The sequence below is a fragment of the Dicentrarchus labrax genome, unplaced genomic scaffold, assembly GCF_905237075.1.
Source record: "Dicentrarchus labrax unplaced genomic scaffold, dlabrax2021, whole genome shotgun sequence".
NCBI classification, from domain to species: domain Eukaryota; kingdom Metazoa; phylum Chordata; class Actinopteri; family Moronidae; genus Dicentrarchus; species Dicentrarchus labrax.
The window spans coordinates 21,942,598-21,955,517 of NW_026136704.1; the positions used below are offsets into that span (position 1 = coordinate 21,942,598).

The 12,920-nt window shown below is 41.0% G+C and overlaps 2 protein-coding genes across 3 annotated transcripts; both read right to left on the bottom strand.

The window, feature by feature from the left end:
* Nucleotides 1-5,016: 5,016 nt before the first annotated feature.
* On the bottom strand, nt 5,017-9,068 carry LOC127362132 (P2Y purinoceptor 13). 2 transcript variants are annotated; one of them, XM_051397500.1, is made up of 5 exons: nt 8,872-9,068; nt 8,527-8,553; nt 7,161-7,362; nt 6,691-7,080; nt 5,017-6,021 (listed from the first exon to the last, which is right to left on the bottom strand). In XM_051397500.1, exons 3-5 carry the CDS (start codon nt 7,341-7,343, stop codon nt 5,584-5,586), a joined length of 1,011 nt encoding a protein of 336 aa, XP_051253460.1. In that variant the 5' UTR covers nt 7,344-7,362; nt 8,527-8,553; nt 8,872-9,068; the 3' UTR covers nt 5,017-5,583. The 2 variants fall into 2 exon arrangements, with proteins under 2 accessions (XP_051253460.1, XP_051253461.1); XM_051397501.1 differs by lacking the exon at nt 8,527-8,553.
* Nucleotides 9,069-10,248: 1,180 nt separating this feature from the next.
* Nucleotides 10,249-12,136, bottom strand: LOC127362015 (P2Y purinoceptor 13-like). Its single transcript, XM_051397262.1, has 3 exons — nt 12,104-12,136; nt 11,506-11,580; nt 10,249-11,246 (listed from the first exon to the last, which is right to left on the bottom strand). Exons 2-3 carry the CDS (start codon nt 11,546-11,548, stop codon nt 10,249-10,251), a joined length of 1,041 nt encoding a protein of 346 aa, XP_051253222.1. The 5' UTR covers nt 11,549-11,580; nt 12,104-12,136.
* Between the last annotated feature and the right edge of the window lie 784 nt (nt 12,137-12,920).

Below are 12,920 nucleotides of genomic sequence, written 5' to 3' on the forward strand. Positions count from 1 at the left end.
TCCAGTAGGTTTGTGCGGGCGCGCGACTGCCTGCAGAGAAGTTGAAGCACCTCGCGGGAGCGCGCACAGAAAGCCTTAAAATGTTTCATTGATTTCTGAGAAGACAGATGCCTTCACGGTTAGCAGCCTCTGCCACCGAGATAAAAGGGGTCAAGTGCATTATTAGATAAGGTAGAGATACGCATTTACCAGAAAAAAACCCGAGAGTATGTATTGTTATTATGAGAAAATACGAGATAAATATACCTTTAGCTCCTAATTATGAGAAAATGAAACAGACTGGTGGTTTGTGGTTCTAGATAAAATGTATGTTACCTTTTGGACAAAGAAAAAAGCTTACAGATGATACACAGAGGCAGACATTTAACATTTAGGCACCTAAATGGAGACCTTTCTTGTCTGTCCTCTGTCTCTAGTTTGTGGTTGTGCAGTTTTATGACACTGTGACTATCTTAGAGGTCACAATAGGTCAATTTATACAGTGAGTTCAAAAAATTTGTCTCTCTACAATGAAATGGCTACTATGGGGACAAACATAATCACACATTTAATACAATGGGTTCACTGAATCCACAAGGGTTTAAGCATTTCAGTCATACCAAATTCACACTATGCAGAAATATTAAAATACACAGGGAGAATATAACACACTTATAAACTGCATGGTTTATGCTCTGCAAACATGAGAGCAGGCATACTTCACTGTCTTGTTTTCAGAAGGACTACGCCTCATTTTGGTTGACAGAAGTTAATGTTACTAGTGGAACTATGTCACTATGTGGGACCCACCCAGTCAGTGTGTGTATGTCTGTGGTACGTCATCACAGGTTAGGTCATGGTGTTACTGAGTAAATGCCGTGTGTGCCAATTATAACTGTAGACCGCAGCGAACCAGAAAAGAGTCCCAGTGATGGTGTACCTAAAGTTATTACTATAAAAAAGAATAACTTCACACCTATGTGAATCCCTCCTCCTCCACCACAGCGACGACTCTCTGCCTACAAGAGAGGGACGTCAACAGGCTCTTTAAGAAGCAGAACCCCCGCAAAGCAGCCGGACCAGATTCTGTCTCTCCATCCACCCTGAAGCACTGTGCTGACCAGCTGATTCCGGTGTTCACGGACATCTTCAACACCTCATTGGAGACATGTCATGTGCCAGCCTGCTTCAAGTCATCCACCATCATCCCTGTCCCCAAAAAAGCAAGGACCACAGGACTAAATGACTACAGATCTGTTGCCCTCACCTCTGTGGTCATGAAGTCTTTTGAGCGCCTTGTGCTTTCCCACCTGAAAGCCATAACGGATCCCCTGCAGTTCTCCCACAGGTCTGTAGACGATGCAGTTTACATGGCCCTGCACTTCACCCTCCAGCATCTGGACTCCCCAGGAACCTACGCCAGGATCCTGTTTGTGGGCTTAAGCTCTGTATTTAACACCATCATCCCAGCTCTACTACAGGACAAGCTCTCCCAGCTCACTGTGCCTGACTCCACCTGCAGGTGGATCACAGACTTCCTGTCTGACAGGAAACAGCACGTGAAGCTGGGGAAAAATGTCTCTGACTCCCAGACCATCAGCACCGGTTCCCCCCAAGGCTGCGTTCTTTCTCCTTTACTCTTCTCAATGTACACCAACAGCTGCACCTCCAGTCACCCGTCCGTCAGGCTACTGAAGTTCGCGGATGACAACTCCCTCATAGGGCTCATCTCTGGTGGAGACGAGTCCGCCTACAGATGGGAGATTGACCATCTGGTCACCTGGTGCAGCCAGAACAACCTGGAGCTAAATGCTCTAAAAACAGTGGAGATGGTTGTGGACTTTAGAAAGAACCCAGCCCCACCCGCCCCCATCATCCTGTGTGACTCCCCAGTTGACTCTGTGGAGTCCTTCCGCTTCCTGGGTACCATCATCACCCAGGACCTCAAGTTGGAGCTGAACATCAGCTCCCTCACCAAGAAAGCCCAGCAGAGGATGTACTTCCTGCGGCAGCTGGGGAAGTTCAACCTGCCAAAGACGATGATGGTGCACTTCTACACCGCCATCATCGAGCCCATCCTCACCTCATCCATCACCATCTGGTACGCTGCTGCCACTGCCAAGGACAAGGGCAGACTGCAGTGCATCATTCGTTCCGCTGAGAGGGTGATCGGCTGCAACCTGCCATCCCTCCCGGACCTGTACATCTCTAGGACCCTGAGGCGTGCAGGCAAGATTGTGGCTGACCCCTCCCACCCCTGCCACAAACTCTTTGAACCACTCCCCTCTGGCAGGAGGCTACGGCCCATAAGGACCAAAACCTCTCGCCACAAAAACAGTTTCTTCCCGTCTGCAGCTGGCCTTAATAACAAGGCCCGGACCCCCCACTGTCACTGACTCTTCTTAATTTTTTTGTGTGATTGTATATTCTAAGCACCATTGCACCAAGACAAATTCCTAGTATGTGTACAAACCTCATTCTGATTCTTATTCTGATTCTGAAAACACCTGCTTTTAAAATGGGGTTTGATTTGACAGTCTGGTGCAGGGGGTATTTTAACCTTAATAATTTGGATGAATTGAGCTGACTAATAATGAGCCCCAAACAGCATAAAGTAACACAGGCAGTGGGGCTAAAACTAACGAGTTTTCTACTTCTTTCGGCTTATAGTAAATGGTCACTTAATCAGCACAAACTGCTCTGAGAGCATTGGTCACCAAAACAGCAGACAGAACACACTCCTGTGTGAGGGGCAGAGGTGAAAAAAATAAAAAAGGGTCACCAGTTGGGCAGAAAGTTGTGATGCATTTATGGTAAAACTATACCTCACATCTCTGTAAAATAACAAACAGAGGAAACTATTAAACCATTAAGAAGCACATAAAGGCAGACAACATTTTCTAGCATGTAGGGCAGCCTATATGGCACTGCATTGCGTTTTCTTCTCTGGAAAAGCGCTCTAGAGGGCACTTTGTCACGTTTATTGCACTTGCGTTTTAACTACCTTAGGGGGCATCCAAGAGGGCACTTGTGCAACATTTAAACTTGGGGGCACCAGGGTGGGTGATCACTCTATAAGGCAATGACATTTTGGAGTCTGCCAGTTGTCCTTTGGTTGGTTCTTTTGCCCCTAGTCGCCAAAATTGAATTGTCTTGATGAGCTGGAGTTTCATTACTTGAGTTTATTTTAAATTTTTGTATTTGTGATGATCTAAATCCCTAAAAGAGTAAGGTAAGCCCACTCAGTTAATTTGTTTTTCACTCACTGACAGTTTGAACAGTTGAACAATGTGTCAAAATGACTTTTTTGACCTAAAGTTTAAGTCTAAGCTCTAATAAGCTGCCTATAAGCCATTTCTCTGTGGCATCTTGACATAAAACTGTTCATAAACCTCTACTGATTGGTATCACTGATATGTAGACTTGACAGGTTTCTCTGACATGCGAGCTGTACCACCTTGTTTCATTAGGTCCTCCACATGCATCCAGTTATATGAAACTGTCAGTCCCCACCTCCACCTGCCCACTATTTATCTGAAACTTTTCTGTCCACAACTTGTGCCTGTGCATACTGCTAGGCAACACTATCTCCAGGGTTTATTTAATTTCCATGAATGTCATTTAGAATTTCTCATAATTCACTACTGCAGGGTCATCTGTCAGAGGATTTAATCTGAGGGTGACGAACGGGCCTTCCCCCGGCTGCAGTCGCTGCTCCGGCCGCTCTGTAGCTCATTAATTTCCTGGCCAAATATCAGCCTCTGTCGTAGCCAACAGAGGGTGGGATGGAGGAAGATCATATTTCATTATTACATTAATCAGACCCACATGCAGACACGATTGTAAATCAGGTGGGAGGTGACATTAATCCTGCAGAACCAGTTTGTGAATATCCTGAAACCCGTCTTCGGGGTGTTGCAGCATTGGAAAAGTCAATTTATTCCAGTTCTATTTTTTTCCCCCTCTTGTTCAATTCAAAAATTAATGTCGCAATGATGCCACTGCAATATTGTGAAAGGCTATATGCCCAACCTGCAAATGTTTGCAGCTTTGCTGGTTGTTGTTAGATTTGGTTTTTGGTTTCAGCGTTAACGCCTAATCTCCTCTAGAGCAATATGAGCCTGCAGTTCCTTCTGGTCTCAATTGTCAAAAGTGCCTCAGATACTTATCACCACCACCACAAATATAGATTAGCTATTTCTAATTTCTTAATGCCTGTCACCAAATTGGATTCAGTCTGATTCCCCTTGAAATTAATTAAATGAGGCTGTAGAAACACTGCTGCTGTTGTCCACAGGGGCTGCCTGTTTATTGTTGCAGCTTCGAAGGTCCAGTGTGTAACATATAGGTGGAATATAATATTTATAGGTACGTTTTCATTAGTGTATTATCACCTGAATATAATGATTGTATTTTGTTTTTATCTACAGACGGTCAACTTCTATGGAGTCTGCAATATTGAACCACTGTTTCTACAGTAGCCCAGCACAGACAAACAGACACTGTAGATGGGGCCTTTTGCGTTTTTGGCTAGTTTCACAGCACGCTGTATTTCTCCTGCACAGCCCATTCTCATTACTAGGTCTTCAAATACAGACACCAGCATTGTTCAGTTCACCACTAGATGCCACTAAATCCTACACACTGGTCCTTTCAATAAAAATGTATTAACTATTCTTTCTATTTTTATTTCAAATTCTTCTGTGAGGGCATATTTTACTTTAGCTTGAACATTTTGTAAACTGTGAATCATAGCACTATCTGTATACACCATGTACGCAGTGGCAGAGGAACTGGGTTTAGGTGGTTTTAGCCTCAATTCTTATTGGTTGGCTTTTTTTGCACGGTTTGGTGCTGTATGTGCATGCATCTCTGATGTCTTTGTGGGACAAACAGATACAGATCAGAAATGTCATTTCACCACAGACTCATGTCCTACCCCCTCAACCAAGATGCCCTACAAACATCACCTACTATGAGCTCTGTTATTATTAAGATTAATTCCCAGCATAACAATGTTACACCATGCAATTGAAGTAAGGAATATATACATTTTATTATTACGGTATTATTGTTATTTGTATTACACAGAAGCTATAGCTGTAAGCAGTGTCTATTGCTGTCCTTTGTTCCTGACTCATTTTGTTATCTTTCAGTCACTGGTCACACTGTGCGTGTGGTGTAATCATTGGAGAATTAATACAAGATGTTTACCCTTTAGCTAAAGTTTGTAAAGGAAAAGTGCAGTTTGGATGAGATTAGAGAGAAGGAAGTGGAAAATGACAGTAAGCACAATTAAGGAAACATATTGGATGACTTTGCAAACGTGTGGCAGAAGTGCTTGGTAAGTACAGTAGTTTCTGTTGTTATAAAACTTCTGGACCACCTCCGGACATGTTTGACATTTTGATCACATTGCATTAATTTTACAACTTGTGTCACCAAAATAAAATGCTATTTACAAGTAAAATAGCACATTCTTTCAGGCAGTGTGTCATCCCACCTTGACAGTTACAGTTATTGATTATGTTCCATTGTACGTTGTTCAGTCACATTCTTTACACACATTGTTACTGAGGCATCCCATTATATGAGTCTGTTGCTCTAGGCTACCTGTGACATCTCCAGCTGAGTTGATGTTCCTGTGGGAGACTCCACGGTACCTCCGTGGAATGGCTTACGGCAGAGTGCGGCTGTCAGTCTTTTCCTGAACACCTTACACAGGAACACATAGATAAGTGGGTCCAGACACACATTTGTGGCCGACAGCCACAAGGTGGTTTCCTTGGCGATATAGAGTGCATTCTGTGCCCGGCAATGACTCGCCAGGCTGCCGGTTTGGGTCAGGGTGTAAGGAACGCGTGCAAAGTGAAAAGGGGCAAAGCAGATGAAAAAAACCCCCACCACAACAAATACCTTCGCTTTGGTTCTGCGACTGGCTGCTTGAGATCGGCTCCTTGAGGCTTTGTATGACTCATAAACCTTTTTGCTGATGAACGTGTAGCAAACCACCATCAAGGCCAACGTGCCCCAGAAAATCACCTATAAGCACACATACATTCTCAGCTTTTTTAACAACATATTTTGCTCAGTAGTTGGTGAATTATTCAAATGTGTTGATATCACAGTGCAGATATGTTCAAAGCATATTCAACAATTTGTGACGGACACTTATTTGCTCTCTCACTGAAAGTTAGATGGGACGATTGATACCACTCTCATGTTGGGACAGTAAATATGAAGCTACTGCTAGTTTAGGTTAGTATAAAGACTGGAAGTAGCAGGGAAACAGCTAGCCCTTCTCTGTCCAACTACAAAATCCAGATACCAGCACCTTTAAAGATTTAATTGTAAAAACAACTTTTTCTGGTTTTTGTCTCTGTTCCTGGCCAAGAAATAGTGTGACACATAGCTGTGCATTGTGCTTTTTAAACTTCAGTCTTCTAAAATTAAGCATCTCTTGTATGGATTCAACAAACCTGATGTCACATGTTGTTTATCGAGCTTTAGTGCTGGTAGATTAGTTTGGTCCCCTTGACACAGCAAGGCTAGATATTACCCCCTTTTCTAGTCTTCATGCTAACCTTAGCTGACCAGTTTCTGCCTCCAACTTTGTATGTGCTTGAGATTGGTACTGATCTTCTCTTCTGAATCTCAGCAAAAAGGCAAATACATTTATTTACCAAAGCTTTTACTTGATTTATTAGTTACCTGACAGAAGTAGTTGAATCCTTCATGCCAGAGCAGGCCGGCTTTGCTCTTCATGGAGGTGCACTTCAACTTGCCTCCAGATACCCGTGGTGGCTGGTCACTTAGAATAACATTGGGTAATGCCAAAGATAGCATAACCACCCAGACGGCTGCACTCAGAATCTGACCGACACGAACCCGCTGCAGAGCACACTTCCCAAAGGGCCTGACTATCTTCAGGTAGCGGTCCAGGCTGATGAGACCCAGCAACAGGATGCTGATGTACATGGTGATGTAGAAGAGAACCGCAGAGTACCGGCAGTGGAAGGCGCGAAGTGGCCAGGAACCCACACCTGCATCGCTCAAGATTCTCACAGGTATGGTCAGGGTCATCAGCAAGTCAGCCACCACCTGTGAATTAAGGATTTTTATTTATGTTTTTGTTCTGCACTGACAACCAGATTTATAAAGCAAAAGCCATCATGTCTTACCACATTTTTTAGAAAGACCACAAATGTTGAGGTGCTAGGGATGCTGAAGAAGATCCATGCAGCCAGGGAATTAAGTATCAGGGCGACTATAAAGAGGATGCTGTATAGAAAGGGGAAAACCACAGCTGTTACACTGGTGTCCCGAACACACTTAATGGAGATGTTTGACAAGGTGTTGTTCATCTTCTGATCTGCGGTGGACCTTCGGAGAGGACAGAGAGAGGAGAAAGGATAAGATAAGGGTAAGAATGAGACATAAATAAAGCAGATAAAGGAACAAATAAATTACGTAAAGAAAGAACACGGTAAAATGTCGTAATATATCAAAAACCTATACATGCAAAGATTATACCATTTGGCTTCTGTTTGCAGGGTCTACTGAAAATTCCTTAGTAGAACAGGGGTTGACTTACTTTGTATGATAATGAGTTATTTTTAAACTATTTCTTTCATAACTAGTTCTAAGACTTAAGTGTGAGGATTTAGGGTTCTTTTTGTCTGAATTCAACAAGTAAAGACCACTTTCAGAAATAAAATAAAATAAATTAAATTAAAATAATTCGGTGCTTAAAGTATTAAAAATACCCGATGCAAAAATATGTCCCCTGTGACTATATTACTATATATTACATTATTAATGATCATTTTCTCAGTTAATTAATAGGTAGTTTGGTTAGTAAAAGTTCAGAAAATAGTCAGCAATGCTGTCACAATTAACCAGAGGCTAAAGTGACACCTTCACATTCAGGTTTGTTTTGTTCAAACAACAGTCCAAACCTCATGATTATTCAAACCAAATCGAAGTTCAATGATGACTTTAAAAACTTTTGGTAATTACCAAAAAAGTTGGTAATTAATTTTCTGTCAATTGATTTATCGAATAATACACCAATTGTTTCAGCCATACTAGTACATACTTTTATACATAGCATATTTTACGAGTTCTTTGTATGTTTTGTGTACAAAAATCTCTATTTGTAAAATACATAAAGTTGTCAAATAAATGTAGCAGAGTAAAATTAAAAAGTGGCATGTAAAGAAAAGACTCAAGTAAAGAACAAGTACCTCACATTTATATTTAAGTACAGTGCTTGAGTAAACACACTACATTCTACCAATGCCAACAACTAACTAACTCTTGTCCTTGTTCTGTCTGAATTCTGCTCCTGTCTGACAGTATATCTCCTTGGTGTGCTGTCGTTACAAAACCTTACAGCTTAGAATAACACTGCGGCCAGGAGCAGGTGCTATGGCAGCCGAGATGTACTATACTCTCAAAAGTTTTTTAGTAATACGAATTCTATATTTGTGCCCAGTTTTGACTGGTATTTTAACTACTATACTATATACTCTAACTGAATCTTACCTCTCAGTGTGTCCTTATCGTCTGAGACTGCGGGGCAAGTGAGGAATAAAGAATACACGGTACATAAAAAAGAAAAACGTAAGGAAGTGGTGAAATATTCAATTCCCCTTTCTCTTAAAATGAAATAATAGAAACACCCAAACTCAGTAAACATAAGTAACCCTCACTAACCCTGTTACTTTAATTCTACAATCAGTCAAGAAATATACTACTTCTGACCTAACAAGGTTTCAGCCTCTCTGTCTTTCTCAGTCTTTCTCTCCCTCTTTAAGTGTGTGTGTGTGTGTGTGTGTGTGTGTGTGTGTGTGTGTGTGTGTTTTGTGTGTATGTGTTTGATGCTCTTACAATGGCTGGTCTCTGGAGCTACTGTGTGGCTGTCTTGTCACAACCCCAATGAGTTTGCCAGTCTTCCTCCGGGTGAAAGACCCTTTCCTTCCTTGCTTCCTGTTCCAATTGTCTGCCGAGAGGCTTGTTCTGCTCCGTGCCAGTCCCCCTTCCTCTACTAGCTTGCGTCAGTCTCAGTAGCTGTTAACACCAAAGCCATGGACTCATTTCTCGACCCACATATAGAGACCTCTTGCTGCACCCCCGCTGCTCCTCCCTCCATCCTGCAGCTTATTTACCCCATCTCTATCTCTCTGTCTTTTCTCATCACAAGACTCTCACCAACCAGAGAGATAAAAACAGTGGGTGAGAATGATGGGCATATTGTGCCACTGACTTTTCATTATATGTTGTTATGGCGCCCTTGAGCTCCTTTACCATATATCTTATATCATGAAAACAAAAGTTATTTAACAATGTCATTTTCTATTTGTTTATTTTTAAGATAGCATATATTGTAACTACTGTCAACTCTGACTCTCTCAAGTACAGTATAAGATTGAATTTTCCCTTCCATACATATCTAAAGTTTTGCTTTCTTGGAGTTTAATTCCCTTTTGTACTATCTTGATAAAAATAGTGCAAGAACACAACATGATTTCCTGTGTGGTTTTACTTGTATCTGGGCCAGGAATTACCAGTGGGGAACAGTCTGAGAAATGACATGTGCGTGTTCACCACAAGCCCCTTAAGTGAACTCTTAATGTATGTGACAGTAACTGTTTCAAATGACAACAGCGACGTGGTTTCCAGTTTTTACAAATAAACACGATAGCAATCCTCAGTAAAATTCACAACTTTATTTGAATTACATCACACTGTACCCAAAGACTTCCCCTCACATTACCACATTGCCCAGCAGTCCGGTTTTCTGCTGAAGAACCACAAACTTAGCAAATCAGTGGTAAAACAAAAACTTGAAACTTAAACAACACTGAGCAGAGCAACAACTTCAGTGTGAGATGCAAATGTGAACTAGCTTCAGCTTAACTTGCTTTGCATGGCAGCTTCATTTACAGTCTCTCTTACTCTATTTGCCTTCTGATTTTGAATTTCTAGAGCTACTATTAAACTGTGTTTAAAAAACATAAAAACAGCATATCACCCTCTTGTCTCGTGCTGTTTATCTCATCCATCCTTATTGTATTTCCTGTTTGGTTCTCAAGCTATTTAGAGCTACACTTGGACAAGACATAAAACAGCACGAGGCAACTGTTATATGGGTTTAAAAAGTAAATGCAGCAAATAGCAGAATCTTAATTTATATGTGAAACAAAAATCTGACATTTAGACTACAAAAACATATGGGCTCTGTCCATAAAATTTTTATCTCCTCTGTCAGGATCTACTCTGTGGTGAAATGCCTGCTGAGGCTGCTTGGAATGAGATGGACAAATTTTTCATCATAGACATCAGTTTCTCCTTGAACTCCCTACACAGAAAGATGTAGAGAAGAGGGTTCATGCAGATGTTTGTGGTGGCAAACCAGAGGCTGAATTCTTTGGCAAACCTGCCCTTTAAGTAAGAGCAGTCGGTATTGGAAGAATAGTTGACTTGTTGAAAGGTGTATGGGATCCTGACAAAGTGGTATGGTCCGAATGATACAAAAAACACAATGACAACCAGAAAAACGCGCAGTTTGATCTTTTGCTTTCCCTGGTTGTTATTGCTGCCAGAGTTTCGAAAGGACTGGATAACCTTGTTAGTGATGCAAATGTAGCAAACCACAATGACCACACTGACGAGCCAGAATAAAACATTCAGGTAAATTACAATGTTTTCGTGGATTTCAAGTCCAACTGGTCCTTTCAGATTCATACAAGAGCTGATCTCTGTCCCATTGGTCACTGATCTGTTACTTAAAATTATATTTGGTAAAGCTGAGCTTCCAAACAGTATCACCCAGACTGCGCCTGACACCACTTTGCTAAAGGTCAGATTACCAAACAACTTGCTGTGGGGGGTCGTGATCTTGAAGAAACGGTCCAGGCTTATTACACCCAACAAAGCGATACATGTGTAAAGCGTACTGTAGAAAATGGGACTGACATAACATGAAAGTATGACTAATTTGTTCGACGCACCCGGCAAGTCACTTGCAGCTGTGATTGGGATGATCAAGGTCATAATAATGTCAGCAGCGACTAGATTTTTCAGGTACACCATGAAGGTGGAGGTGGACTCGAGGTGCAGAGACACCCAGGCTGCCGCACCATTCAGCAACAAAGCTATGGGAAACATCAGAAAGTAGAGAGCTGGGACAACGTTTGGGTTGTAAATAAAACTGTCACAATTGGAGCCATTGTTAGGTGTTTGGTTCAATGGTATCCCTTCACCTGAGGAAAATGAAAGAGTTTAAAATTCATTTTAGAACCCATAATTCAAAAGAAACATCATCTTAAAGGCTATAAAAAATTCATTCCTAACATATTAAACTTTGAATGTTTGCAGTATTACATTACATATGCATATGTATTATGGTTCTAATAGTGTCCCATAGTCACTGAGAAATCACTCAACAGCAAATAGCAGTCTGGATTAACTTTTCCACTTTCATTAAATTAGAGTTGTGGTTTCTTTAAGTTTCCCACTCACTTTGCTGGTCAGTGTCAAAAGGAAGATGCATCCATTCATCCATTGTCAGTCGCTTATCCGAGTCAAGGTTGCACGCTAAGCAAATATAAGGGAATAATAATAATAATAATAAATGTTTCTTAAAGCAATCTTTCCTTTATAACTTTCTCTATTATAAATCATACTTCTCTTGTATACAATCTTTAAAAAAATGTATTCAATGTTATATGGGTTCAAACACAGTTATTTCCATTTTTATTTTTTGTGCACTTCAGAGAATCAAACTGGAGCTGGTTTATTCATTTTGTAAATTAGGTTGATCTGTTTTAACACATGAACTCCGGTATCCATAATCTTCTTACCCTCGACAAATACATTTGTATAAAAATTCAGAATGAAGCAAAACGAGCGTATAAGTTTCCTTAACCTGGCAGATGTATTATATCACAATATAGAGTGGATGGATAAGTAACTTATACACGGCAACCTTACACTGGTCACTGGTTCAAAGATTTTCAAAAAGTCTCCATTTAACTTTGCAGAACACAAAATTAATTTCTTTACAAAAATTCTAAATTCTACATTATGAACTAATCATGTAAATAAGAAAATGTTTTACCAACTTAACGGTGATGTCTTTCCTCACTCTTCTCCAACACAAAACTGCATGATGGACCAGTGTGACATGGTACTAACATGATAGGTGTTTGAGAAACACTGTTGATTTACCTAGCAAACAAATCAACATTTCAGCTGTGATAAGACTGGCAATTTATCATGACATATGCAAAAATAGGAAAAACTTACTGGTCTTTTGCCAAAAACAAAACAGACGTCATCCACCCAGCCCACAGTCCAAAAGCCACCTAGAGCGGAGATTCGATGAGGTGAAGGCTTGGATTTGGGGGGGGGGGCTATACTTTCTTTGGCCTGCACATGAACCTCAGACATCATTGCTCACAATCAAGGTGGAGTTGATAAAAGTAAACAAGAGTTGTTTAGAGACAAGAGCACCTGAACTATATGTTTGATGCTATACGTTCTCAGTCATTAGCATAGCAAATATTCCTCACATTGATGTGCCCTTAGTTCTGAGCATCATTTGAAAGGCTAAATACACGGCATTTGTTTCCCTGCTTACCATCATGGTGTTATTTATTGCTGGCAGAAGAAAACAAACTTTTCTTTGAGAAATACTGTAGCAACAACTGATGATTGTTTGATTAAAAAAAGGCTAAGTGGACAAGTTATATTCTCTCTTTTTGTGCTCTTCATTTGTTTTTTCTGCTTATTACTTGTAAATTTGCAAATTGATTGATTGCACCAGTTAATACAAGAACTCAGGAGCTGATTCTGGTGCAGTGGAATCATCTGACCAAAGGGTGGCCTCAGCTATTGAAGCCAAACAAAGAGTCCTACGGGTGGATACTAGAGCG